The following is a 27,026-nucleotide window of genomic DNA, read 5'->3' as shown; positions in this document are numbered from 1 at the left end:
CCCAGAGTTGCACAGCATTCGGACACGAAAATAGCCTCGAATAAACTTGTGTATGCCATCGCAGTATTAACAGTCCTGTCCCTTCCCACGGCGTAAGAATGTATTGGTATCCGATGCTCTTGTGATGAAATCTTTCAACCACTTAAAAGGCCACGATCAAAGTATGGTGCCACCGATGTAGCCTATGAGTAGCATGTGCCTCGGCAGATCCCCTGATGCATCCAAATTAGATTAAGCCAGCGTTGTTACTTGAGCTGGTGAGAAGATCCAGGTTCCAGCCGGTCAGGGGCTAGTGTCGATTCAGTGCGAAGCTCATCGGGCCCGGGGAAATTACACCAGCGCGGTCCGCCTGAGGCCGTACACAAATATAGGTATATGTAGAGCAACATCAGTGGTCACCGTCGAACAGTCAATGGTCCTGGGGCCGTGGCAGCAGGGACGTGAAGCAGGTCCCCTGCATTTGTAACATTGGTAACCCGTCCAACATCATGGGGTCGAGTGTAAGGTTCCAGATGATCATTGTCAGTGTCTCTCCGTGCCGTGCAGCACTGACGGCCAATGCCACCTGCCAGCCTTTCCCCTGCAGACCGGAGTCAGTCAAGCTACCTTGGCATGTCTGGTGATAGCGGGATGGAGGCTGTCTGACGGATGCAAATCAATTTGGAAGATGAGGGTTGCATTGTGACAACGGCCAGAGCGGCACTGACCGGGATATCATCTCTCAGGCCAGTCAATAATATGAGTTAACACAGGAGAGGGGGTAGAAGGGGATTGGCGTTGGGAGCTCAAGGTTGCAAGCGCGTCTTGGCTGAGCTTCGTTGCACGGGCCCCGTGATATCTCGGGGACCCCGTCTATGGAGATACAAGGAATCGTTAATGGGCTGCCGGTGCATCCTTAGTGCTCATTGTCGTCTTGACATATCCTGGCCTAGGAACGGCTGAAACAATATACTGTAGGAAGAATGTAAGGCACGCATGTGGACCAAGAAAGAGATTTGGCAATTCGCTCAGGAGGCGGGTAGATTGTGAAGATGGAGCTGGATTGTAGGACAATTCAAAATCAGCAAAAGGATCAGGTGACCCGGCCTGCTTACAGTGATACAGCGGCCTAAGGCTCCCCGCAATCTTCAGAAATATTGATGACACTCAGTATCAAAGAGATAGGTATATTTAACTGTCGATGACTATCCAGAACCGCTATCTATTACCTATGAACCTCATTTCTAGTACAAGTCCGCGCGACATCAGATTTACAATCCCTTCCCATGCTTCTTCGCCGCCTCTTTGTTAGCAAATGGAAAACCAGTCGTCCTCTTATCCGCGCCCGTCTTCCGACTAATCTTCCCATTGCTGCTCGCAAACAGCGCACACCAGATTCCCAGCGAAGCAAGAGCACCTGAGCCCAGCATTCCAAATCCGAACGCCAGCTGTCCCTTCTCCGCCCACCAGGCATAGGCATAGCCTGCTGAGATGAAATGGAATACGGTCGTCACCTGCATCGTGGGTACGGCATAGGGGGCCTTGGGGTCGGAGTCGTCTGTGGTGACGGGATCCGTGATAGAGGCGGTCAGGGGGATGGAGCCCGTCAGCATGACAGTTAATATGGCGATGGTGAGAAGACCAAAGCCGAAGCAGCGGGAGAGGTAGGTCTCAATGTCTGGTATCTGCGTTAGTTTTAGTTCTTTCAAAGAAGCCCAATGCGCTTACCAGTAGGCTGCCTGCTTTCCTTCTCTAGCATTGTGGTCATCATCTCCGGGACTGCGATGAGGGCGAAGCTCTGGAGAGTGAGCCATCCCGCCGTCGAGTATGTGTAGGCGTAAAAGACCTGTTGAGCTCCAGTATTAGCATTAATCGTGCAGCTGATTGTCGTGGTGCTGCAAGGGATTGAAGCTTACATCCATGGTGTATGATGTCTCTTGGTTGGTTCGCTAGTGCGTTGTCTTAGTAGAGAACTTTTGGGGGATTATAGTGTCCGGCAGCCAATAAATTGAGCAATGTACCTGGACAGGAGCACCGGCGGTTCTTGGGGTCGTTATAAAGGCCGAGATTTCTCGTGAGGTCATTGCTAGCTCAGCCCAATGATGTCATCCATTCCCGGGCAGATTCGCAGCTGAGTCATCCAGCTGCAGAACATCCAGGCACTGTGCCTGGTTCATTTCTAGTCAAGTGAATTGAGTGAGAATTCCTGGGTTAATACACTATAGTCCAGTTCAATTGCTTGAAGCTTTTCCAAAAATGCAATATGATGGGCATTTGCACATGTTCAGGTATTCATACAACCTGATAACTCGAAGCCGTGCATCAGTACGAACAACACCAAGGTCGCTTTGAATCAGTGATTAATAATCTCTAATCATTTATTCATGAATCGATCAATAAGGACCAGATATCAACGCCTTCGTAAACACCGATATGAAGTAGATCAAATGCATATATCCTAAGCCCAACCTCACTGGTTGATGCTGCTCGCGCGCAAATACCGCGCGAAACTGTTGTCCGCATCGGAAGGAGTGCCGCTCTGACCTTCCAGCGCATCCTTATACCGCTGCGTGAGCCCTTCGCTGTCACCAGCTGGGGGAACAGCACTGTATCCATCATCATCGGAATCGTCGTCATCATCATCTCTCTGTGCAGCATCTTCCTCTTCTTCGGCCTCGCTGACAGTCTCGGCTTCGGTGTCCTTGCGCTTGCCTCGGCTAGAGCCCGAAACGCTCATATCCTTCATCAGTTTGCCCAGCTCCAGCTCCCGTTGCGCCGCCTTGGTCTCTTCGCGCTCCTTCTTCTTGCGCTCCAGTTCGGGCTTGTAGTCGCGCTCAAACTCTTGGCGCTTCTCCTCCACGGCCGCAAAGAATTCATCAATACCATCACCCGTCATGGAGCTCACTCCGACAACGTTCAGATGGCGGTAGAACTCCTCGAGCATCAAGCTCATGCTGTTCAGAAGCGAGCCCATGTATCCGCTTCCGGCACCAAAGCCACCTGCTCCGCCTTCCGTGCCAAAAGCACCCGACTCCTCTTCTTCCCGTAGCGCCTGCTGGAACGCATCGAAATCGGACATCCATTCCTTGGCAAACTCGGCATCCTGTACATCAGTCTTGTTGAAGACGAGGATCATCGGCAGCTTAGTCTTGTACAGGATACTGCAGGCGTAGAGCATGTTGCTCATGAAGGTGCTCGTGGAGCTGGTACGGGGGGTATCAATGACATAGGCGATAACGGTAGGGAACGAGGAGGCCAGGGTTTCGAGGAGAATGCTTCCAGACGCGCTCCACACGAAGACCTCGATCTGTCCGGGGGTGTCGACGAGGATGTGCTCGATGGGCTTGGCGGAGGGGGTCTCCGGGTTCGGGGCGGTGCGCTTCTCCAGCAGGGAGATGATCTGGTCGACTTTCGTGGCAAACAGGTTGAGGGAGGTCAAGATACCGCCGTTGGGGCCGAGGTTGTATTGCTTCATGACCTCTCTGTAGTTGATCGAGTCGCGGATGTCAATGTTGCTCTCGAAGGGAACGGAGTAGACGGCGGGGTCGAGGTTGAGTACGTAGGGGACCGTCTTCTTGGAATGGAGATGGGAGTTGATTCTCTGCATGAAGGTCGTCTTTCCAGAACCTAGTTATAGCGCGTTGTTGTTAGCAAAGACAATCCTCAGATAGAAGCAGTAGCAAGAGTATCAGCATACCTGCCATGCCGACGCAGACGACGGCCACGGGTGCTTGCGCCATGGTTAGATCTGGGGAGAGTGGAAGCTATCGGACAGTAAGGTGATATTTATGCGATCCGAGGAGCCGAGAACTTCCAAAGCCAACTTTGACAGGATGGAGGGGAACAGCGATGAAGATGGCGGGGAGGCCGAAAAATTGATGCGTCGCGGGGATGGAGATCGGCTCGGGTGGAGTCTGGACCGCCCAGACGTCATTCCTTCCGCAGCCTTTTCCTCACTCCTTCACCATCTTCCAGTTACTAGCTTCAACCATCACAATGACGCTTGAAGATTTCGAGAAATCGCTGGCGGAGGATCAACAACGCAGACACGAGAGGAGTGACAGGGACAAGCATCGCCATCGGGACCGCGACCGCGACCGCAGCCGAGAGCGCTCGAAACACCACCGCCGTCACCGTTCATCCCGGTCGAGGGAGCGCGACCACGAGCGACGTCGAGAGTCACGACGCAGTGAAGACAGTGGACACCGTCATAAGCGATCGCGCCACTCGGAACACGGGGATGATCGCGACCATGCACACAAGCGTCGACACCGCGACAGCAGAGACGAGGAAGCGGAAGCGCCTGCTCCGAAGGAAGTCGTTCAAGAAGAACCTACACGCTTGAAGAGGGATGCCTGGATGGAGGGGCCGTCAGGTCTAGATATTGACTACGTTCAGCGACGCAATACGACGCGTTTGGAGGAGGAGCCGAAGCCGAAGATGCTCCAAGCGGACTTTGAGCTCAAAATTCACAGCAAGGAGCTCAATACCCATCTACGTGATTTGAAGGATGGCAAAGCTCTTGAAGAAGTTGAGGAGGAGCCAGCACAACATGAGGTCGATTATACTTTTGGGGACGCCGGTTCGCAGTGGAGAATGACCCGACTAAAGGCCGTCTACAGGGAGGCAGAGGAGACCGGAAAGTCCGTCGAGGAGGTTGCGTTGAACCGCTTTGGGGATATACGCTCGTTTGATGATGCACGAGAGGAAGAAGCCGAACTGGATCGCCGTGACAGATACGGCGAAGGCTACGTGGGCAAGGAGAAGCCCACGGGTGAACTGTTTCAGGAGAGGAAGCTTGAGGAGAATGTCCACCGCGATCCCCATGAGCATGTTCGCAGTCCAAGCAAGGAACTTGATGCCCAGGGTCAAGGCAAGCCGGTGGAAACTGTGCCGCCACAAAACACCACTCAACACCTGGATCTGACGGCACTCAACCGACTGAAGGCACAGATGATGAAGGCCAAGATCAGGGGTGCGCCAGATGCAGCAGAGCTCGAAGAGCGCTACAACGCGGCCGCGGCGGCCATGTCCAACCGGAAGGAGTCCGATGTGGTGGTGCTCGGCGTGATGGAGAACCGAATGCTGGCTGGCACCCGCAACGAGGTCAAGGCGGTCGACAACCGCCGCGGCCGTGAGCGTGGCAAGGTGGAGGAGAACGACGAAATGACTATCGAGGATATGGTCCAGGAAGAACGACGGACCCGGGGACAGTTTGGAGGCGACGGACGCCGGATGGCAGAGAGAATCGCCAAGGATGCCAAGTTTGAGGTGAGCTTTTGCGCTGATTCTCCAAATGCATGCTAACATGTCTCAGAATGACCTGGAATACATGGACGACAATGCCTCCAAGCTAGCGAAGCGGGTGCACCGATCCGAGATCGACATCAAGAACATCACCATCAACGAGCTGCAGAAGATGAACCGTATCCTCGATAATTGCCCCCTCTGCCACCATGAGGACACGAACACGCCTCCTATTGCACCCGTGGTGTCTTTGGCGACTCGGGTCTACCTCTCTCTTCCCACCGAGCCCGAGCTCAACGAGAGCTGTGCCACGATTGTTCCTATCCAGCATCGGACGAATCTGCTCGAATGCGATGATGACGAGTGGGAGGAGATTCGGAACTTTATGAAGAGTCTGACGCGTATGTACCACGACCAGGGCCGCGACGTTATTTTCTACGAGAACGCAGCGCAGCCCCATCGGAAGAGGCACGCGGCGATGGAGGTGGTGCCGCTGCCATACAGCCTTGGAGAGACATCTCCAGCGTTCTTCAAGGAGGCGATCCTATCGTCGGACGCAGAGTGGTCGCAGCACCGGAAGCTGATCGACACACTAGCCAAGTCGAAGCAGGGGATGGGCCGGAGCGCGTTCCGGAGATCGATTGCCAAGGAGATGCCGTACTTCCATGTGTGGTTCCAGCTGGACGGGGGGCTGGGCCATGTAGTGGAGGACGAGAACCGATGGCCGAAAGGAGATCTTTTCGCCCGAGAAGTGCTGGGCGGCATGCTGGATGTGGCGCCGGATGTCATCAAGCGGCAGGGCCGCTGGCAGCGCGGGGGCGATCGGCGTGTGCCAGTCTTCCAGAAGCGCTGGAGAAAGTTTGATTGGACACGGGTGTTGGTGGAGGGATGAGATTCCTCATTATTCTAGTCACGCACGTATTTGTATGACTCACTTGGTTGAACTATATCCAATGCAGTAGTAAGATGCCTCTGTATAGATTGCCCGCACCAACCGGAGCTGAAGCCGAGGGGTTTCAACATCACAACGATATCGGAAGCGGGGCCGTGGGGGTACCTTTTCTTTTCCTATCTCTCTGTCTCTGTCTTCCCTCGTTGTAGTTCTTATACCCAGCATCGCTTCCTATCCGGGTATACAGTTCCGGCCAGATCTTCACGTAGTTAGTTCCCACCCACTTGACTTCATTGTGGTGGTTCCGACCCAGCCCTCCCCCACCCGGTATATAACCCCCCGAGGTACTTTGGCACCCCCACGACTCTCCTCCATCTAACTCTCCCAGACACTATCATCCTCACTCTTCCCCACCCTCAAAACAAAACAACATAACAAAAGAAACAATGGGCTCCAGCGACCCCAAACCCAAGGTTCTCCTCCTGGGAGACATCATCCAGTACGTCCACCTACCCCCTACCTCCCACCCGGCATACACGTTACACAGCATCATCATTCCCCGCATCACAACAATCCCCTCCACCCCAAACCCCGTTCCTCCTCCCCATCCACACACCCAGCACCAAACCCAAGCCCTCATCACCAAATACATACTAACAAAAGAACAGCGCCCACACCACCTGGTCGTCCCTTTCCACCATCGCCGACCTAATCCGCCCCACAGCCACCAACCGCACCGACTTCATCCAAGAATGTCAATCGGGCCAATTCGACGGCGTCGTAGCCGCCTACCGCACCTTCGACTCCGTCAAAATCACCGGTCTATTCGATGAGGAACTCGTCAATGTATTGCCTAAGTCGTTGGTGTTTTTGGCGCATTGCGGTACCTTCCCCCCACCTCCTCTACCCTTCCACATCCCATTCCCAAGCGACGCCCCCCCCCCCCCCCCTCCCCAAAATAACCTACGGCGGAAATCATATTAACAAGAAGAAATAAACCCCAGGAGCCGGCTACGACCAAATCGACCCGCACGCATGTACCGCCCGGTCCCCCCCAATCCGCATCTCCAACGTCCCGACGGCCGTCGACGACGCCACCGCCGACGTCAACATGTTCCTGATCCTGGGAGCACTCCGAAACTTCAACTACGGGATGCATGCTCTCCGGGAAGGTAACTGGCGAGGCAAGCCCGCCCCTGTACTGGGCCATGATCCCCAGGGAAAAGTCCTGGGTATCTTAGGTATGGGTGGTATTGGACGCAACTTGAAGAAGAAGGCCGAGGCGTTCGGGATGAAGGTGATTTATCATAATCGACGGGAATTGAGTGAGGAGTTGGCCGATGGGGCTAAGTATGTGGGGTTTGAGGAGTTGTTGGCGCAGAGTGATGTGGTTAGTTTGAATTTGCCGTTGAATGTGAGTGTTTCCTTTCTTTGGGGGTGGAGGGGGTGTGGCTAATGGGTTTGGGTATAGAAACATACCCGGCATATTATCAGCACGGCAGAGTTCGAGAAGATGAAGGATGGGGTGGTGATTGTCAATACCGCGCGCGGGGCGGTCATGGATGAGGCGGCGCTGGTACAGGCTCTTGATAGTGGGAAGGTGTATTCGGCCGGTCTGGATGTTTTTGAGGAGGAGCCGAAGGTGCATCCTGGGTTGGTGAGCAATCCTAAGGTGCTTCTGGTGCCGCATATGGGGACTTGGACGGTTGAGGTGAGTGCTCTGATTATCTCTTCAGTGATGATGATGGTGATGATGGTGATGATGGCGATGCTAATTGTTAGACGCAAACCTCCATGGAAGAGTGGGCGATTGAGAATGTCCGGTTGGCGCTGGAGACGGGCAAGCTGAAGAGCCCCGTGCCCGAGCAGGCAGATCTATGAGCTTGCAGGAGACAGCTGTACATACGCTAGACTATGATAGACTCCCATGAGGGATATATACAGGGTTTGTTGTTCATTAATTCATTCTCTGCAAACTTTCATTCACCATCCGGAACCATGAAGAAAAAAAGAAAAAAAGAATAGGCAAGATCAAGAACCACCTCCTTTTCGAACGATGCAGCCGTAACGCCGTGAACTGCCTTCCAGCTGCAGACAAACCTGAAGCGAATCAACTCCGGAGTCGTGATGCGACGGCTTTCCCGTCCCCCCCGCCCGGTAAACCCGGACCAACCAAGGCCCCTCCAATCGGAGCCACAGGGGTAAACAGGTAAAGCTAACAAATGAGCAAGAAAATAAATGTCTAGTTAAACATCATCAAACGGTAGTCGCCAATCGCTTTTTTCATATTACAGGTCGCAAATAGTATCGTCAGTGCGCACCTCCGCGCGGAATCACTCCCGCGACACAATCCAGGACCGCACCACCATGCCGCAAAGGCGCTTGATCACCTGGGTCGTGCCTTTCCCGCCAGCCTCCTGCTCCAGGAACTTCTGCGCCACATACAACTTCGCCCCAGCGTCCTTTTCGTTCGTCGGGATCGGCTGTGGAAAGCTGCGGGGAAAGTCCGCCCACCGCTGGCCCAGGTGGCGCGCAATTGCAATCGAGTAGATCACATCCCGGTTCTCAAATGTGTCCAGCAGCGTGCGGCAGCGTGCCAGCGTGTCGTCAATCTCCTTGGCAGAGCTGGCTTCGTTGTCGTGCAGGGTCAAGAAGTGCCCGATCGCGGTCCAGAAATCCAACGACCGCTGCATCAGCTGGTCGGGCAGAGAAGGAGGGTTTGCGGCGGGCTCCCGGGTCGGGAACTGCCCCAAGGGGTTGGCGTCCAAATATTCACCAGTGATCATAGCCTCAATAACATCCAACCGCTTGGCAGCAGCCAGGAGGTCGTATTCCGGTTGAGTCCCCGAAGATACGTTCATCACGTGGCGGCACAGAGTCATGGAGCTCCAGACCACCGACGCTTCGAAGCTCTCCAGCCGGGCGAGCACATTGGGATCGGCCAGGTTGGGATCGTTGAACGCATCGATCAACGCCGAGTATTCAGCCATGAGCTGTGCGTTCGCCAGAAGATGTGACAGAGCTTTCTCCTGGAACCAGCGAGTCTCGAAGAACTTGTCAATGGCGGGGGCATACGTTGCCAAAAACACGGCCTGAATTTCTTCCAGACGGTTGGGCGGGAGGGAGGTGATCGGGTGCGGGGGTGGAGGAGGAATGCCGCGGAGCGCGAGGAGTTCGCTGAGATGGACTTGTTTGACTGCAGCCTGTTAGTGGATGGACACCGGGACATCACCTAAGACACGTACGTCTGATGTTGGTAGGCTCCGACGGGGTGCCACTGGTGTTGGTCATGGCCGGATTGACCGTTGGCTGCAACCCCCCCTCCACGGCATGCTGGATGCTGGCCATGTTCGACGAGTTATTCACGTCCAGCGACGGATCAATGGCGGCGCCGTAGTTGTATTGTTCACTCGGCGGGGCGGGCGATTCGGATGGGGCAAAGGGTTGGGAAGCTGCTGGCATGTAGCCCGGAGGAGCGGCGGGATAGGACGTCGAGGGATCCTGAGGATTGACGACTAGGGAAGGATGAGGATTGGGAGCCGGCTGAATGGCCGAGGGGGTAGGCTGTTGCTTAAACACCGGGTCGTAGCCTAAGCATTCACGCTTGCTCTTGACACAGTTGCGGCACACAGGATGGCCTTCGTCACACTGCGTGAATTTGTTAGTGGCAAGACTCAACCGGGAGAAGATGCCTCCTTGCTCGAGAATAGAGAATAGAGGTAAATAAAAAGATCCGAGGGAAGCAACGAAGGGAGGCGACAAAAAAAGGCAGAGAGTATGCACGGGCGGGGAGTAGCGATAGGCGAGTGGGCGCAACAACAACAAGCGACAGGTGGGGTTGGTCGGTCTGCACAAAGCGGGAGTGCAAGCGAAACGCCGCAGCATGTTTTTGTGGCCCGCCGCCTCGACTCTTCTCCCCGCTCCCTTCACACGGCTTCCTCCCCTCCCCCAATCTCCCCTCCCATACCCCTAGTAAAGGGTGTTTTTTTCCTGGTGGTTTCCGGCACGTACCTTGATTCGTCGCTTACGACATGTGAGACACCCCGTCTTCGTCCGTCGCTTCACCTCTTTTTTATGCCTCCCCCCCGACAGCAGCTTGTTTGGGTCTCCAGGTAACTGGTAGCGCATCTGCGCATTCGTGCTCATCCCCATCTGTCCGACGTTGGTCGGGTATCCGGTCATATACTGGCCCACCGAGGCCATCGGGGGCATGTTGGAGGGCATCGGGGAGCCAATAGGAGCCTGTGGGATCTGCGAGGATTGTCCGTGGGGATCCATCGTCTGCATCGAAGGGGTGTTCATCGATGTTGAATGACCCTGGTGGCTGTTGTACATATCAGGACTCTGCTGGTGCTGCTGATACTGCTGGGACTGTCCCTGCGCATGTTGCTGGTGCTGCTGTGGGGCATGCTGGGAGGGCGAGTGCTGCGCATACTGTTGATGATACTGCGGCTGTGGCTGTTGGGGCTGACCCTGTGGCGTTTGCGATTGTTGCTGCGCCGACTGCAGGTGGGTGCCATTCGCGGGAGAATGGTACGTAGGAGCCGGAGTCGAAGACTGGCCCGACTGTTCGGTAAAATCGTAGCTGGTCCCATGCACCGAATTTGTAGCCTCTGACCCATGACCGTCGTTCAAAGATTTGGTGTCGAAGGAGAAGTCGGGCTCCCCACCCGTTAGATTCGTGTCCGTAGCCGGCAAGGTGGTGTCCAGCGGGGGCAGCGAAGTGTCAATAGGCGGCAAAGACGGTATCGTCGCGTCTATCGGGGGGAGGGCGTGATCTAGGCTAGGTAAGTGGTCGTCCATTGCCGGCATCGTGGCATCGATTGGAGGGAGCGACGTGTCTATTGGCGGAAGCGATGTGTCCGCCGTTGGTTCAGTGGTGTCGGCAGAGGGTATATCGGTCGACTCAGGAGCCGGGTTGGGCGGCTCCCCCGACGTGTTGGTCGGCTCTATCGTTTCCGCCATCTCGATTGTGGGGGGACTTCACTGCAGCCTGATGCAATGAAGTGAAATGACACCGACGATGGGTTCCGATGACGACAAACTCTGGCCGGCGGTCACGGAGAAATCTGCGGATGGAAGAACTTGCAGGGGTGCGGCGACCGCGAGGTGCTATTTTCTCTAGTCTGGAAGACGGGCGTGTTAGTGACCAGACCACGGCCCAAATATTCTATGCACCCTTTCAGAACCACCAATGCTGCAAACAGTGTTATCCGGCCGTGGAGGTAGGGGAAGGATGGTTGAGGTCTTTTGGGGTCGCGATGGTCGGGGACGGAGTGGGCCGAGGATGGTTCTCCAGGATTTGACCGCGCATCGGAGGAGGTTCAGGTGCTTGGCTTGATCGATCGGGGACCAGTATTCCAAGTGAACAGCTCGCAACCGCATCATTCCTCGAATGTGTCAATCGGATGTCGATGCTGGGATCGGAGCCCAGGTGATGTTGAATGCGACCGTCTGAAAGTTCTCGCCCAGGTGGCACCTCCAGCGCGACCCCAGTTGGGGTTCCCAGTTGGAGCCATCCCAGGCCATCCAGACTGATTCAATTCCGAAAGTAATAATGAAACCTGCGATCGAGCAGGAGGGCAAAATGGAGGGGGCAGCGAAGAGGCGGGCGCGTTTCGGGAGGCAGAAGATCGGGGCAGGCAAATGGGAAAGAAGCTCTCGTTTACTTACCATGCACTGGGCCAGATAAGCGAAAAGAAGCGAGCCGAATGACTATAGCACCAAAACACGCAATTCGGCACCAGACTGCCTCCGCATCGGGGGTGGGGGTGGACAAGGGGATTGCGATAAATTTGTTGTTGCGCATGCAAAAGAGAATGGAAAGAGAAGAGAGCTTCGGGCCCGCTGAAGACAGTCAAGTCTCTCCCCGGACTTTGCCAGCGCTGCCAGTTTTGCGCCAAATTTCCCAGCGCTGAAAAAAAACCACCCAAGCCAACCAGTGGCAACGCTGCCGCCAGCCAGCCAGCCTACAGATGCTTCGCAGCAGCACCCCCGTCGCATCGATATTCTCTGTGATTTAGACTCGAGTTTACACATTGCTGCGATTGCGCTATTATGAACAAATTCAGAAAGTGGATAGTGTCATTATCACCAGTCTTCGTCCTGTCACCCAACAACCGCAATCATCTGACATCCATCTATTTCCCATCTGTCCAGCCCATATACTAGTGTCCAACCATGTCTAGCACTAGTACTACGTGCATCAAGCTGTTGAGAATAGTCTCCTATTCCAGGCTGTAGACATGACCCTGTAAAGCAGACATATCGCGACGTTCTGCTTGCGGATATCCCAGGGAGTAATCATCGCCTCGCACTGGCCTTGGTGGTCCATGCACTCCAGATCGGCCTTTTCTTCATATCCATGTTTTGATACCATCCGACGTTTCCAATAGATGCTCAACAGTCATCCATTTATCGCCATGTCCTGGTGATAATATTCATGGACCGTGCATCGGAATCGCATCGCTATCAGCCATCTCCAGTAACCAACCCCAGGAGGAGTGAAGGCGGTGTTCAGCAACCTGTATCGATTCGTTACTGTATAGCATCAGAGCACAATGCACAATGTAGAATCGTCGGTATAGGACGGTTTCATCGTAGCTCCGTAAAAGCTTGTCATTTAAGTATTGGCCATTACTTCCTCATCACCTTGGCCTTGCGCTTTTTGAAAACAACGCCTGCAGCCGGCGCCTCCTCGGGCTCGTCTTTGACTGCAGGAGTCGAGGACCCGGCCTCGGTTTCTTCCTGCTTGATCTGCGACGGCTCACCAGCCTCGGGAGCTGCCACATCCCCCTCTGACTTGACCGGCACGAACTGACTCTTAGTAGAGTCTGGCTCTTCCTCGGGTTTCGGATCTGGATCTGCAGTTTTCGAAGGCTTGGCCTTCTTGATATCCTTTGTTGACTGTAGAAGTGCGTCGAGATCAGTGTCTTCTGCCGCGCCTGGGTACTGGAGAGTCCGAGAGCCCCAGCCCTTGCTCACAAATCTTTCGGCTTCCCGTTTCGCTTCTTCCTCCTCCTCATCGCGCTCTTCGTGTTTACGCTTCCGTACACCTAACGATTGGCTGGCCTTTGCATCATCCCGAGGTTGAACGACTTTCTCCGCCACCGTCTGCCATTCTCCGGCCAACGCCATCTCCCTGCGGAATTCATCTGGAATGGCAACACCCATCTCTGCTAGTTGTGCCATCTGTCGCTTTCGCTCCTCGATGGAGACAGGTCGCTCCTGGGGTTGGGGAGCTGGTACGGGAGCCCGTTTCCAGGGCGCCGCATCGCCGTCTTTCCCGCCCGCCGAAGATCCGGCCACGGTCTGTCGCAGGCGTTCGACCTCATTCTTGGCTCTTTGGGTTTCACGCTGTTGTTGCTCATTGTTCCGATGGATGTCGCGGAGGAATCGCTTTAGGTTGCCTTGATGCTTGGCTGTGGCCTCGTGTTGGGACTTTTCAAAGGCAGTATCGCGGATAAAGATCTTGCACTGTTTGCACCAAACTTTGGGCTTGCTGGGGTTAGTGATACGAAGGGGCAGAAGTGAGAGTAAGCCAAGCAATCTTACCGCTGATTTCCAATACTCCGCCATGACTGTAAACGAGTTGCTCTGCCTTTTGTGCCGAGGAGAGGGTAGACTGGATGTCGCAGGATGATATCACGCCGGCAGGCTTGTCCCCGACACGCACTAGTCCCGAAATGGTAATCACTGTAGACCCCTGGTGCCTACTTAAATCCTCTCTCTTCAATGCAGAACAAGCACAGCAATTGCCTTTGACAGACTGCTGAAGGACGTCATCTCGGGGCTTTGCTATTATGGCCCATCGCTACGAATTTGGTGGACCGTAAGTATCCTCCGTCCTGACACTGACATTGACTGATTGCTGTAGCCTAGGAGCCGCCGCCATCACCTTTGGCCTGCCGGTACTTCTGTACTTCTTTGCTTTCAACTGCAATGATGTCTCGGGCTGTCCGGTCCCTTCTCTTTTGAACCCTCGTACCCTTACTTGGGACAAATGGGCAGCCGAGGCTGGGTGGCCTGCAGATGGAATCCGGAACCTCTTCAACTGGAAAGTCACCGGTATAGTTCTGGCATACTATATGTTGAATTTATTACTATGGAAATTTCTCCCTGCGCAACAAGTCCACGGCACTAAGCTTGAGCATCACGGCCGTCCCCTTCAGTATCGTATGAATGGTGATTATACCCGCGTCTCTTCTATTCAACTCTGAATTCCGCTGATGGCTTCCTGACAGCGTTCTTTACCAGTGCCGTCCTCTTATCCGTCTGTGCTGTTGGTACATACCTCCAAGGCGCCGAATTCCCGGTCTGGACATACATCACGGACCACTATGTGCAGATTTTGACCGCCAATTTATTGATATCTTATGTACTTTCTACCTATCTCTACATCCGCAGCTTCAGCGTGGACACCAATTACCCCAACGGGAATCTCCGCGAACTCGCTGCGGGCGGTGATACAGGAAATTTGATCTATGACTTCTTCATTGGCCGGGAATTGAATCCTCGGGTCACCCTCCCAATGTTCGGAGAGGTCGATATCAAGACCTGGTGCGAGGTTTATCCCGGGTTGACCGGCTGGATCCTGCTCGATCTAGCCTTTATTGCCAAGCAATATCGCACCTACGGTTATGTCTCCGACAGTATCGTCTTCATCACCTGTTTCCAAGCCTTCTACGTTCTGAACGGTCAGTACAACGAACCCGGCATTTTGACCATGATCGATATTACCACCGATGGCATGGGTTTTATGCTGTCATTTGGCGATCTCGTTTGGGTGCCTTTCCTGTACTCAACACAGTGCCGGTATCTGTCCGTCTATCCTCTGCAGCTGGGGTGGATTAACATCGCTGCTGTGAGCGGTGTTTTTGCTCTGGGGCTGTACATCTTCCGGGCTGCAAATAATCAGAAGCACGTCTTCCGTACGCAGCCTACTGACCCGAGTGTGGCGGGATTGTCGTATATCCAGACCAAGCGGGGAACCAGACTGCTCACGGCCGGGTGGTGGGGCTTATCTCGCCATATCAATTATTTTGGCGATTGGGTGCAGGCATTACCTTTCAGCTTACCGACAGGCGTGGCTGGCTATATGATTCTACCGGCGGGGAGTATGGCTGTTTCTCACGGTTTCCAGATGCTGGACGGGCGCGAGGTGATCCAGGGGGAAGCCTACAGTTGGGGGTTGATCTTCACCTACTTCTACGTGCTTTATTTTGCAATCCTACTGATTCACCGGGAGCGTAGGGATGATGCCATGTGTGCTGCAAAATACGGAGAGGACTGGGAGAAGTATAGTAGGACGGTGCGGTGGAGGATTCTACCATGGGTATATTGATGCATTTGGCTTGTATCACAGATAGTCGAAAGGCGATGAGAAGATTGACCAACCAAAAACTTCTCAGGGTCTAATGCACTCAAAGTAACAGGCTCTAAAGGATCCACCAACCATCTACCTACTTAATACTCCGCCTGTGTTCAACACCAAGATGATGCCGTCGATCCCGGGCTGGTTGGCAGGGCAACGACCCAGCCGGGGCCGGACCACAACAGCAAATCCACTCCGCTCGCCGCTCATTCATCTCGCCATCATTGAGTCCGTGTTATTGAATCCTATTGATAAACTGACTATTTACACGGCATCAGTACTTCACATCGATATCCTTCACACAATCTCTATTCCCAGTCGGCCTCGATCTCCGTGCCTCTTCCGGGGCTGCTTGACGTCAGCGCCAGCCACATTCCGTCGCGCCTCAATAATGAAGATGGCCGACTTTGTCTGTCCTTCAGACGCATTCCGGGCGTGGTGAGTTCCCTCGTGGAGTTCTGGCTGTCGATAGCTCCGTATCTTCCTCTACCTATTGGGAGGCACTGTGTGAGATGCGTGACGCCACAACATGTCGTGGCTACCCCTTTTTTACCGCCATCATGTCCTTCTTACCTGATCGATGCCTCACCCTGACCTTACTAACGCCACCCTCGACACAGTCCCCCACACCTACGGACCAATTTTTCTCAAGAAGACACACGATTCCGATTTACACCCGTCAAGACCGCCAAAACCGCTCCCCGCGTCTGGGAGCGCAAGCCGTCGACCGCATTCCGGGCACGCGGCAAGTCGCGTAAAGTCTGGAAACGCTTTCGCTCCTCCTTCAACAGCATGAAGGCTCTGCAGCAGTTGACTGCGGCGGACCGTCACACTATCGACTACGACCTGCATTTGGAAATCAACACATCCCGGAACCCCGGCCTATTTCGCGGTGTCAAGCGCCGATGTTTTGCCCTGGAGGCGGACGACTTGGAGGATGGGGTGCGCGGGCGTTCTTTTCTAGAGACAAAGTGGGAGTTGGGTGTTAATGGACGACGACGTGAGTTATCTCCCTATGGAGATTGATCGGGGCTAACGGTCACAGGCAAACTACCCCTCGTTTACAGTGATTTTGTCGACATTTCCGATGAGCCGGTGGAATACGATAGTCTTCAGCCACAAGAGTCTGGTGATGATGCGAGCAACGTGCCGGAGGTGCCCACGTCGACGTTGGAGGAAGCTCTCGCGGAGAACCCTGCAGATGAGGACGAATGCTGCAGTCGGATGCCGGAAACCCCCACCAGACTGGCGGCCGACGCAGCCTATCCCCGCACGCTACATGGCCAGTCGCCGCTAGTGTTCAGTGGGATGACTGACAGCCCAGCACTCATAAACCCCCACGAGGTCAACGTACAACCGGCTTTGGATCTCTCCGATGCGAGTGCAGAAGTGCCTACGACGAAAGATGACCATGGCGAACAGGCGGTTACTACGATGATCGGTGATCAACCCGACGAACAGCCCACCACCTTGATTACAGACACCGTGAAAGAGGAGGCACCTGCTACGATAAACGTCCCCGTGCCGGATTTGACGGTCGAACAGGAATCGACCCTGGTCCGGTCCGCCCTCCGAAGCTCATTGGACGGAGAGGACACCGAGTTGCTAAACAACTTTTTGTCCAAGGCAAAGGCCAAGCGCGAGGCCAAAGCTGCCGCTATGATCGCTCCGGATGCAGAAAAGACTGAGCAGGAGGTGTCGGTCGCGGTCGCGGTCGCGTCTCCGACTCCACCGTCGCGCCGTGCGCTGGAGAATCTCGACGCGAACTCACCATCACCTCAGAAGCCTCAGCTGTCGCCGACCAAGCCACAGGACGAGGAAAACACGCAACCTTCTAGCCCTCGCCGGAGTAGCCGACCACGCCCGAGCCGCGCTTCCTCGCTACTGACGACCATCACCGCCGCGGCAGCCGTGCGCAACACCCTCTCTCTGCGCCGTGCCAAGGGCACCGAATTTATCTTCCTGCAACGCACCGAGGCGCAGGAGCTAGCGCTCGAGACACGGCGGAATACGCGACTCAACAAGGGCAATGCGTTGATGCCAAAGTTCGTTCTGCAGGCGCTAGCACGTAAATCCCCGGAGGCCAAGAAAGAGAGCTCCCCTTGCACCGAGGATAGGTCGGGAGATGACTCGGGACGATCACGCAAGAAGAAGCATGTAGCCTGGAACGACCACCGGCTGGTGCAGTTTGAGGGTGAAGAAGATGGTGCGAAGGGCGATGGGCATGACGTTGGCAACGGCGGAAGCAAGGGCCAAAGCCCCGAGAAAAGAAAGGCAGCCAGTAGCCGGACGACGCGGTCGCAAGTGGCGCAGAAGAGTGGTGGGGAGGATGGCGCCGATGCAGCTACCGCAGCGCCTACTGCACCCGCTACTGCAACGCCTCGGACGCGGCGCGTGCGCCGGCTGGGGCCCGGAGCAGCCAAACCCGACTCGGGTGCTACCGTGGGTGTGTCGTCACCCACCAGCAGCGACGACACCTCTGCAAGCTGTGATCACCGCAAGAAGCTGACCCCGAAATCGCCAAGACGGGCGCCCGCAACACCATCTAAGGCTGCGGGCGAAAGCATCAAGACATCACTGCGCAGTAGTAGCGCAAAGACGAACCTGCTGAAGATCAACGCTGGGTCAACGCCAGTGCCTCGGAAAATGCGCCCGCGCCCGTGATAGCTTGTGAATTTTGGAGTTTAGCTTGTACATATGGATGGTGTTATGGAAGGTGGCGTCTGATTATGTGCTGGATTGCTACATACTATCTTAATATTGCTTATCGGTTCTACTGCGTAGCACATACTTGCAAACCTCCTCCACCTAACCCAAATACTCAGTAATCAGCATACGCGATAAAGCATACCCATAAGGCCTAGCCCGACCAAACCATGTATTTCACATTCCAGCCTTGCATATAACATCCTCAACCACCTCCTCACAGACCCCCATGCAAGGACGATCCCCCGCCTTGAGAATGCAACCGCACAGTATGGAGTACTCTGTATGGATATTACATATGTTATATCACCCTATTAAGCTGTGCGTCCTGTGTACATGCTTTGGCTGTTTTGATTCTGCATGATGATGCACGCTGCATATTCAGGTTTGTTTATTCCTAGATATGAGACTGTGATTCAGGTCTGGTGGTGCGGAATAGGATTGGGGTTCTTGGTTGCTGGATAGGTAGGGGACTGAAAAAGGAGATATGATAGGATGAGGATCCTTGTAGCTGGTAGGTACTACCTAGGACTACTAGGTAACTAGGGAGGTGTTGTTGTTTCAGGCTATAGCCAGTGAGAGGGTATGAGAGCTACATGGATTCTTATTATTTATCATGGCATTTATTGGCTGCTATACTGGTATTAAGAATAACCCAAGACATGATAGAATATGAGGGATTTAATACACATTGTAGGAAATCCGACATTTCTTAATTACTATATTTCCAATTGTAGAAAAAGTGAAGGTGTGATTTACCACCCAGTGTCGTGCTCGATAAGCAAGCAGTGCAGAAAATATATTTTTTTCTTATCTGAACTAAGCATGATGTTTTATCGCGATAAGGTTCACCTCACCTCAGCTAAACTCTCTGTGTTTACAGTTTACACCTCTCAAATTGTATAGTATTTCCTGCAAGCACAAGCACAAACATCTGCAGGGTTTATAGTACTTACAATTCTTGAGATCCTGGTTGTAGTATTATCCCTAATACATTACTATACTGTTAAGAATAACCATACGATTTACTGTACTCGATAATCCCAAATCTGATTCAATATTATTCACTCATTCTTATCTCCATCTCAAACATACCCAACCCAACCCAACCCAGCCTACCCACCTACCTACCCCTCCCACCTTCAATTCAATACGAGATCAATCCACACCCACATCACCACCACCACCCACCTCTACACAGCAGATAGGCAGGCAGGCAAGTAGGTAGGTATAGCCAACACCGCTAATCCGCAGATCAAGACAAACAAAGTTCAACCCAGCCCGGGATTAGATTCCCTTTTCTAGAACCGGACCAACCTATTCTTCAAAAATATTGATTGCGCATAGGGCGGCCACATAATAGTAGTCTAGTAATTGGCACTGCCTGCCACCTACGTAGTTTATGGATCCGTACCTTAAGATAAAATAGGAATCCGTTAATGGATGGATGTAATTGAACGTTGTGATTGCTCGGAAGTAAATACATAGTACTTACACCAACCAGGCACGGAGATCTCCTCGACCAATTAAGCAAGCAACCAAGCCCGGTTTGAGTCCGAACTCCTACCTAGAAAATAGATATCTCAAGGTAGGTACAGCGAATGATATGTTATGCTATGGTCCCAGATAAGTAAGTGGTAGTAGTAGGAGTAAATAACTCGGTATACACTCCGGTATCCAACACCAAGTGGAGTACGTAGAAGCATCGATAACAATAATCCCTCATTTAGTATCTACCTACCTACCTAGTACCTACGTAGGAACTAGTTCCTAAGAAGAATGAATATGAACCTTCCACGTCACAATCTTCTAGTTCTACCACTTATTCTAATCCTACCTCCTAAGCTACGAATTATGGATGTATGTACCTACATCCCACTTAGTTACATACACTACACTACACACTAGTACCAAGTAGTATTACCTCCAAGCCACCCCCAACCCAACCAATTACTAACTATTACTATCTAGGCTAGGTACAGTAGTAGGGTTAGGTTACTACTAGCCTAGGAGATAGGTAGGTTAGGGCAAGCCCACCACCGTGACCATAGTAGGTAAAGGCCGTATCCACCGAAATACATCCGTCGGCAGGTCTTCCTTCCTTCCCAACACGGCGCCTCGGTGTTAGGGCTTGCCCGGATTAGCCCACCGAAGGGCCAAACCACCCGATATCTTCCGAATAGGTAACCTAACTTGATTGGGTTAGGGGTGTTTTCAAGGTGCTTGTGGGATATGTGGCTGCTTCTACTATATTTTTATGGCTATGATGTTGGTGTGCATAAGATGATGATTAAATGGTGGGTTGGTGATGGGCGATTAGGGATCTAGATGCTTCTATTTAGGGAGTATATGAATATACTGTGTAGGAGGTATGTGAGTGGTTTCTTGTTTGTTGTTTACTGTGTAGGTGGAATGACGTCATGGCGGATTGCAGGAGGACAGTCCTCCGAGTCCCGTCCACTTGCATGCGTTATTCGGCTCGCTATGCATGCATGGTTTCATTGGGAAATTCATTGGCTATGAGATGACAATTATGGGTGATGGTATGTGTTACATACAAGTACAAAGTATCAGATTTGTTTGTATGTATTTATTCGTAACTAGACTTGAACTGCTAGCTATTTTGGGGTTTGTTTTTCATCCACACGTAGCTCATTGTATGTCAACAGCTAATCCGCTGCACCGTAGACATGTATATTTATGACCCGCATAAATCTATCTAAGCCGACAGGTTCTTGGCCGTCTCCTCGGGCCACACATCGTATCCAAATGTGTCCTTCATGTTGACGAAGCGGAAGTGACGGCCCTCGGCCACCTTGTTGACCGCCTCGAAATCCTCATCCGACAGCTCAATGGTCTTGAAGTTGGACTCGATACGAGCAGGGTTCGAGCTCTTGGGGAGCACCACGTAGCCGCGGCGAAGACCCCAGGCAATCAGCACCTGGGCCAGGGTGTTGCCGCCCTTCTTGGCGACGTCGTTCAGCGTCTGGTTCTCGCTGACGCGCTCACCGGTCGTGGGCACCTGGTTCTGGGAGCCCAGAGGCGAGTACGCCGCCGGCAGGATGTCGTGCTTGAAGCAGTAGTCGATCAGCTCGGTGTTGGGCAGGAAGGGGTGGATCTCGATCTGGTTGACGTGAGGCTTGATCTCGGCGAACTTGAAGAGCTTCTCCAGATCGGGGATGGTCCAGTTGGACACACCGATCGCACGGGCCTTGCCCTCCTTGTAGAGTTCCTCCACGGCCCTCCAGGTGGGCTCGGGGTTCTCAGTGAGATCCTTGAGGATCACGTACTACGGGAGTCGGTTAGCTGCGGCGATCGCGGGGGGGAGCGAGCGAATTACCTTGCCATCGGCGCCAATCTTGGGCTTCTCCTGCGTCTCCTTCTCGGCGGCAATGGGCCAGTGGACAAGGAACAGGTCAATGTAGTCGAGTCCGAACCGCTCGAGGGAGTTGTTGAGGGACCACTTGACATCCTCGGGGCGGTGCAGGTGGTTCCAGACCTTGGTGCAGATGAAGATGTCCTCACGCTTGACGGACGGGTTGGCCTTCAGGAAGTCCCTGAGGGCGTCACCGACCTCTTGCTCGTTCAGGTAGTACCAGGCACAGTCGAGGTGACGGTATCCGGTCTGCAGGGCGACGGTGACGGCCTTGTATGTCTCGCCCACGGCGCCCTCGCTGGCGAAGGTGCCGAAGCCGACGCCGGGGATCTTGACGCCGTTGCTGAGAGTGAAGGTCTGTCCGGAAGACATGGTTGCGGGGGGTATCTCAGAAGTTGGAGAGGAAAATGGGTATAATTGGGAGGAGAAAAGAGCAGGGGGGAAGGAGGACGAGTACAAATAGAGGGTGGGCGTGGGAGGTGACTGGGAAAGTGGGGTGGAGGGGTGTTGCGTTGAAGAGAGGGGTATGATGCTATTGCTTCCGTCGTGGTGGTGGTGCTTGTGCCTAATTATCTGCAGCTCGTTTCTTTTTTGCCTTTTTCGGTGTGCAATTGCCTTCTCCCACCTTCTGGACCGCCATCACCGCCATCACCACCATCGAGAACCATCCTGATGCTGTACCCGCTGGAGTTGAGCTCTCACGGTGTCAGCAGCGAGCTTCTCATGACGGCATGAGTACCATGGGCCTGAGGACTCCATCCGGCATCCACCGTCCACTAGTGCTGTGTACTGTCTGTGTACTGTGCAAAAACCCGCTGCTAACCCATGACATCACTGCGGGCGCTGGTTCGAAACGGCGCGAGCGTTTGACCCACCGCCGCCCGCTCGATCGTCATCGGCTCCAGCGATCTCTGGCTCATCCATGGTGGAATGCATCCCACCGCCAATGAAACCACGGGCTCAGTCCCGCCGCCCCCTCCTGTCCACTCACCATGCATCCGCTTCTCGTGCCGACCACTGAGGATCCGTCCTGGGTGGTTCGTCCTGCGAACAAATTTCAGCTGTGGCCAATCAATACCTTGATAACCTGGTGATGCCACTCCCCAGCAAGCCTCCCGCCCCGCCGCGGTGGGCAATTCAGGCTGCCATCTGCAGCCACGATGCGCAAGTGGTGTGAAGAGTGGGAATCGGTTTAATGCCTCAGAGACACCGAAACACCAGCGGCCGGAAAGGGCAAGGGGGTATGGGGGTATGGGGCGGTCATAAATTACCGCCAGCCAGGGTCCAGCGGTCAGGGGGTGGAAAGATTACGGGTCCACGGCTTGCAGCTAATCACTGGCGGGTGAATGACGACGATAATTCCTAGGGATGCTGATACGCCCCTCGGTGGAGCCTGCTCCGTATGGCTGCACGCAGGACAACAACCCTCGAGTCGTCGCCGGGGGGGTATCGAGTGGTACGCACTCTCTCCTTGTCCCTCCGTCCGCTCAACCAGACCGCCACGGTTGTGAACAAAGCTTGTTATATATTATCCAGCGTTGCCCTCGTTTGCCTCTTCTTCTTTTCTTCCATCCTCATCCTCATCCTCATCCATCCTCTTCCACTCTTCTCGGAGACATTGCTTGCAGCGTTTCCTCCCCGAGTGATATCATCCATCTCTATCTTATCACCTCCCCCCCCTCCTTAAATACCGGTCCCTCCACCTTCTGGACCTTCCAATTCCCTCAATTGAACCTTTTACGACCTCAGTTCTATCATCATGCCTCGCTTTGAAGACGCCGACTTTGCCGTGGACGCTGCTCCTGCTCCCGGTGCTCGTTCCCCCCGGGATGCCCGTGGCAGCGCCGCTGGCTCTTTGCCCATCCCCAGCGATGCTGGCAACACTGTTGAGATCCCTGCTACTCGCAGCTCCATCAGCGATGCTGCCCAGTTCATGCACAACCTGAGCTTTGCTCCCTCTTCCCGGGATCGTCGTGCATCCCGCAACTCCTTCGGCACTTCTCTCCCCATCCCCAGATCTCCCCGTGTCTCTCGTCTGTCGTCCGTGGTCACTGCCGATGTCTCTCGTGACATCCTGGCCTCCCAAATCCAGGACATGAACAAGGAGAAGACCGCCGCCGCCAAGAACATGGCTTTTGCCTTCGACATTGACGGTGTCTTGGCCCACGGTAACGAGGCCATTGAGGAGGCCAAGGAGGCCCTCGCCATCCTGAACGGCGACAACGAGCTCGGTGTTAAGATCCCTTACATTCTCCTTACCAACGGTGGTGGTAAGACCGAGGAGGAGCGTTGCGCTCAGCTCACCGAGGTCCTCGGCTGCCCCATCTCTACCGACCAGTTCATCCAGTCTCACACCCCAATGCAGGCGTTGGCGGAGTACTACGACACTGTCCTGGTGTGCGGTGGTGAGGGTCAGAAGATCCGTCAGGTCGCCGAGAACTACGGCTTCAAGAACGTCGTCCACCCCAAGGATGTCCTCGCCTGGGACCCCACCGTCTCTCCCTGGCGCTGCTTCTCCGAGGAGGATCGTCTCGAGGCCAAGCCCCGCGACTTCTCCAAGGTCAAGTTCGATGCTATCCTGGTCTTCGCCGACTCCCGCGACTACGCCACCGACATGCAGCTCATCATGGACCTGCTCCTGGCTGACGACGGCAAGATGCTGACCCGCTCCGAGGACCCCGTTGCCAACCGCATCCCCGTCTACTTCTCCCAGGGTGACCTGGTCTTCCCCACCGACCACAAGGGTCCCCCCCGTCTGACCCAGGGTCTGTTCCGTATCTCCATTGAGGCTCAGTACAAGGCCCTCACCGGTGTCGATCTGGAGCGTGTCGTCTACGGCAAGCCCGAGCGCGCCACTTACACTTACGCCGACGAGGTGCTGAAGGCCTGGATGGAGCAGCTCCACAACGAGGCCCGCGTGCCCGAGAACGTCTACATGGTTGGTGACAACCCGGCCTCCGACATCTGCGGTGGTAACATGCACGGCTGGAACACTTGCTTGGTGCGCACCGGTGTGTTCCAGGGTGGTGACAACGACGAGAGCAACCCCGCCAACTTCGGTGTCTTCCCCCACGTTCTTGAGGCCGTCAAGACCGCCATCCGCAAGGAGCTCGGCCAGGACTTCAAGTTGAAGTGGAACCCCAAGGTCAACCCCGTCCTCCACGGCGACGGTGCCTCCGCTGTCGAGTAAACGCATCACTGCGTGACTATTTCTTCTCTTCCCACCCATTTTTCATCTTGGTTCGCATCTTGATCGATGTTAGACATTTATTTCTTTGCATGTTACGGCTTACGGGTTTGGACTACTGATATCCATCGTCGCTCCTGGGCCAAAAAAGTCACAGCGAGCCGACCGATTTTGTTTGCGATTTTACTTTTAGACTGTTTTATTTTCCTTATTTTTTGGTGACAATCATGCACCTGCATGCTAGGCAATGCAATGCAATGCAGCGTCAATGCAACCTGTGTTTTCTTCCACTCATACATTCCTATGATGTCTCCTCCACTGGGCTGGTTAGATGGATTAGTTCGGGTTTAGACTTTTCTAGTTTGGTTACATATATATGAATCCACGACCCTGCCTGCACTGTTGCAGCCGGTTGTTCTCTCTCCATCGCCGTTCTCAGATACCTTTTCAGTTGTAAAACCTTAGATGCCTCGGGATCCGACCCGTCAAAACTTTGGTACCGAGTCATGACGACATTGACACCGCGTGCGGTCGCCCGCGAACTTAATTTTCTTGTTCGAAAACCTCCGTTCCTCGGTTGAGTTGACAGGTTCATCTCGGTTTGTGGTCCAATAGCATCGTGTGTATTTCAGCGGGTTCCGACTAGGGACATACTGAACCTAGATACCTAGTATACGGACAAAGTACAGTATGCGGGTTTGAGCCGAGTCATTACATTTCCGTATTCCGCTCCGGGCCCGAGGGGTATGTTGCTGCAGTGGATTGGTTAGTTAAGGGCCCGGAATATTTCGGGTGAATGGATGGATGCCGACCGACCGATCGGGTAGGCCTCCCTCATGCCGGGGGTTTTATACGTGGATATTGGATACAAGTAAGCACTATAGAAATGATTTGATTGATCTGGACCGAGTAAGCACGGGATCTGGAATAACCGAGAAGTAAAGTAGTAGATAGGATTATATCCGGATTGGATTTTATTCGATTCAATTGAAAAATTTGGGGTTGTTGTCGCTCGTCCGGTTGAAGATGCTCCCGGGCGGGAAAATATACTTCAGTGTAGATTGTGGATACTAGGCTAAATACGCCCATACGGAGGAAACTAGACTAGACTTGCAGAATGCAGATACTAGGTATTAGTTTGCAGGGATTTGGGGTTGGGGTTACATTGGATGGGGTAAGTTGAGGGGTAAACTAGAACCAGTAGGGTAGGGATGGGAAGGGTGTGGGGGTGTTGGTGCATAGAAGCAGAGAGGATTGGATGGAGGGGTACGTAGTTTACTGTACGTAGTTTACAGTGTAGGGATAAGTTTGTCGATTGGAGTATTTTGGGGTGGGAGGTAGTAGTAGGGATGATGTTGGGGTTGAGGAGGTTGGTTTAGTTGGTTTGAAGAGAGGAGAGGGTAGAGTATTAGAGTATTGGGGTTCTAGTTTGTATTCTAATGGGGGTTTGATTGATTTTGGTTAGGTTTAATGGAGAAAAGCTTTCGTGTGGTCAATTTTTGAAATATTGGTGTGATTTCAATGCGACAGAAATAGAAGTGAAGATAATGTTGTCGAGCTGTATAGAGACAGAATGGGGTACACAAATTGGTACCAGAACGGAGTATTGTATAGTTGACAGGTGTAATGCATGCAGCTGGAAGGTCTAGAAAGCTTCACATTACTAGCGATGGATCTCACGTTAAACAGAACGTAGGTTTGATAAGAGGAAAAGAGCCATATTGAATTTATCTTTTGCTCTGCAGCTATGTGATATTGTGTATACTTCCTGCTTGACCAGTAGGCCAATCACCTGACCCTGACCCCTTGTTCAGTTATCTCTTGTGCCATCTCTCTTCTTCGCTACCTCCATCACTTGGTCATTCTTCACAACGAGCAAACACTCTATCGAAGACCCAAAGAAACCATTCACCGATTGATTACTCAACTGGCTTGATGCACCTTGTTGTGTGGATACAAGCATGGTCACTGCCAACAGATTTTTTGGCCTCAGTTGACAGCAGTCAGCTCACATACTACATGGTTTCATAACCTGCCCCCCCCCTCTTGAAAGCATCAAGAGTTTTTGCCTCTGCAAAGGTATGTTTGCTTCGGGTCTGTGTCGATGGCATTTTGCTTCGCACGTACAATACTAGTAACTGTCTCCGCATCCTAGTTCTCTGCACGATGAAATCAATGAACGCTGCTGACATCCTACTTTTTACTTGGAATAGCGCTGTGAGTAATGAGCCGAGGCAGCTTCTGATATGACGTTGGGTTAGCGACA

The 27,026-nt window shown here is 53.6% G+C and overlaps 12 protein-coding genes across 12 annotated transcripts; 5 read left to right on the top strand and 7 right to left on the bottom strand.

Moving 5' to 3' along the window:
- Window positions 1-1,161: 1,161 nt before the first annotated feature.
- BO94DRAFT_530916 (uncharacterized protein) lies at window positions 1,162-2,034 on the bottom strand. The gene is made up of 3 exons (XM_025610781.1): window positions 1,896-2,034; window positions 1,708-1,825; window positions 1,162-1,657 (listed from the first exon to the last, which is right to left on the bottom strand). The coding sequence occupies exons 1-3, from the start codon at window positions 1,899-1,901 to the stop codon at window positions 1,251-1,253; spliced, it is 531 nt and encodes a 176-aa protein (XP_025471790.1). The 5' UTR covers window positions 1,902-2,034; the 3' UTR covers window positions 1,162-1,250.
- Window positions 2,035-2,362: 328 nt separating this feature from the next.
- Window positions 2,363-3,841, bottom strand: BO94DRAFT_483479 (putative ATP binding protein). Its single transcript, XM_025608922.1, has 2 exons — window positions 3,677-3,841; window positions 2,363-3,606 (listed from the first exon to the last, which is right to left on the bottom strand). The coding sequence occupies exons 1-2, from the start codon at window positions 3,717-3,719 to the stop codon at window positions 2,450-2,452; spliced, it is 1,200 nt and encodes a 399-aa protein (XP_025471789.1). The 5' UTR covers window positions 3,720-3,841; the 3' UTR covers window positions 2,363-2,449.
- A 102-nt stretch (window positions 3,842-3,943) lies between these two features.
- Window positions 3,944-6,277, top strand: BO94DRAFT_483476 (putative cell cycle control protein (Cwf19)). Its single transcript, XM_025608921.1, has 2 exons — window positions 3,944-5,250; window positions 5,297-6,277. Exons 1-2 carry the CDS (start codon window positions 3,976-3,978, stop codon window positions 6,116-6,118), a joined length of 2,097 nt encoding a protein of 698 aa, XP_025471788.1. The 5' UTR covers window positions 3,944-3,975; the 3' UTR covers window positions 6,119-6,277.
- A 226-nt stretch (window positions 6,278-6,503) lies between these two features.
- On the top strand, window positions 6,504-8,079 carry BO94DRAFT_530912 (D-mandelate dehydrogenase-like dehydrogenase). The gene is made up of 5 exons (XM_025610780.1): window positions 6,504-6,617; window positions 6,787-7,001; window positions 7,123-7,532; window positions 7,590-7,829; window positions 7,901-8,079. The coding sequence occupies exons 1-5, from the start codon at window positions 6,565-6,567 to the stop codon at window positions 7,997-7,999; spliced, it is 1,017 nt and encodes a 338-aa protein (XP_025471787.1). The 5' UTR covers window positions 6,504-6,564; the 3' UTR covers window positions 8,000-8,079.
- Window positions 8,080-8,451: 372 nt separating this feature from the next.
- Window positions 8,452-11,083, bottom strand: BO94DRAFT_542300 (putative C6 finger domain protein; the record flags this gene model as incomplete). The annotated part of the gene is made up of 3 exons (XM_025613086.1): window positions 8,452-9,314; window positions 9,364-10,087; window positions 10,130-11,083. The coding sequence occupies 3 exons, from the start codon at window positions 11,081-11,083 to the stop codon at window positions 8,452-8,454; spliced, it is 2,541 nt and encodes an 846-aa protein (XP_025471786.1).
- Window positions 11,084-11,669: 586 nt separating this feature from the next.
- Window positions 11,670-12,240, bottom strand: BO94DRAFT_216414 (uncharacterized protein). The gene has a single exon (XM_025606195.1). It carries the CDS (start codon window positions 12,155-12,157, stop codon window positions 11,834-11,836), a length of 324 nt encoding a protein of 107 aa, XP_025471785.1. The 5' UTR covers window positions 12,158-12,240; the 3' UTR covers window positions 11,670-11,833.
- A 514-nt stretch (window positions 12,241-12,754) lies between these two features.
- On the bottom strand, window positions 12,755-13,696 carry BO94DRAFT_455968 (putative formin binding protein; the record flags this gene model as incomplete). Its single annotated transcript, XM_025607684.1, has 2 exons — window positions 12,755-13,615; window positions 13,673-13,696. 2 exons carry the CDS (start codon window positions 13,694-13,696, stop codon window positions 12,755-12,757), a joined length of 885 nt encoding a protein of 294 aa, XP_025471784.1.
- A 224-nt stretch (window positions 13,697-13,920) lies between these two features.
- On the top strand, window positions 13,921-15,461 carry BO94DRAFT_552993 (ERG4/ERG24 ergosterol biosynthesis protein; the record flags this gene model as incomplete). Its single annotated transcript, XM_025613627.1, has 3 exons — window positions 13,921-13,949; window positions 13,995-14,302; window positions 14,362-15,461. The coding sequence occupies 3 exons, from the start codon at window positions 13,921-13,923 to the stop codon at window positions 15,459-15,461; spliced, it is 1,437 nt and encodes a 478-aa protein (XP_025471783.1).
- A 421-nt stretch (window positions 15,462-15,882) lies between these two features.
- BO94DRAFT_456210 (uncharacterized protein) lies at window positions 15,883-18,155 on the top strand (the record flags this gene model as incomplete). Its single annotated transcript, XM_025607690.1, has 3 exons — window positions 15,883-15,929; window positions 16,112-16,491; window positions 16,537-18,155. 3 exons carry the CDS (start codon window positions 15,883-15,885, stop codon window positions 18,153-18,155), a joined length of 2,046 nt encoding a protein of 681 aa, XP_025471782.1.
- A 2,610-nt stretch (window positions 18,156-20,765) lies between these two features.
- Window positions 20,766-22,298, bottom strand: gldB (putative glycerol dehydrogenase (GldB); the record flags this gene model as incomplete). The annotated part of the gene is made up of 3 exons (XM_025610779.1): window positions 20,766-21,486; window positions 21,538-22,168; window positions 22,276-22,298. 3 exons carry the CDS (start codon window positions 22,296-22,298, stop codon window positions 20,917-20,919), a joined length of 1,224 nt encoding a protein of 407 aa, XP_025471781.1. The 3' UTR covers window positions 20,766-20,916.
- A 721-nt stretch (window positions 22,299-23,019) lies between these two features.
- On the top strand, window positions 23,020-25,186 carry BO94DRAFT_530905 (phosphatidyl synthase). Its single transcript, XM_025610778.1, has one exon. It carries the CDS (start codon window positions 23,333-23,335, stop codon window positions 24,761-24,763), a length of 1,431 nt encoding a protein of 476 aa, XP_025471780.1. The 5' UTR covers window positions 23,020-23,332; the 3' UTR covers window positions 24,764-25,186.
- Window positions 24,867-25,442, bottom strand: BO94DRAFT_216294 (uncharacterized protein). Its single transcript, XM_025606194.1, has one exon. The coding sequence runs from the start codon at window positions 25,353-25,355 to the stop codon at window positions 25,062-25,064; it is 294 nt and encodes a 97-aa protein (XP_025471779.1). The 5' UTR covers window positions 25,356-25,442; the 3' UTR covers window positions 24,867-25,061.
- Window positions 25,443-27,026: the final 1,584 nt, after the last annotated feature.

This window comes from Aspergillus sclerotioniger (genome assembly GCF_003184525.1).
Source record: "Aspergillus sclerotioniger CBS 115572 chromosome Unknown BO94scaffold_3, whole genome shotgun sequence".
Lineage (NCBI taxonomy): Eukaryota > Fungi > Ascomycota > Eurotiomycetes > Eurotiales > Aspergillaceae > Aspergillus > Aspergillus sclerotioniger.
This window is presented reverse-complemented; position numbering and strand designations above follow the sequence as displayed.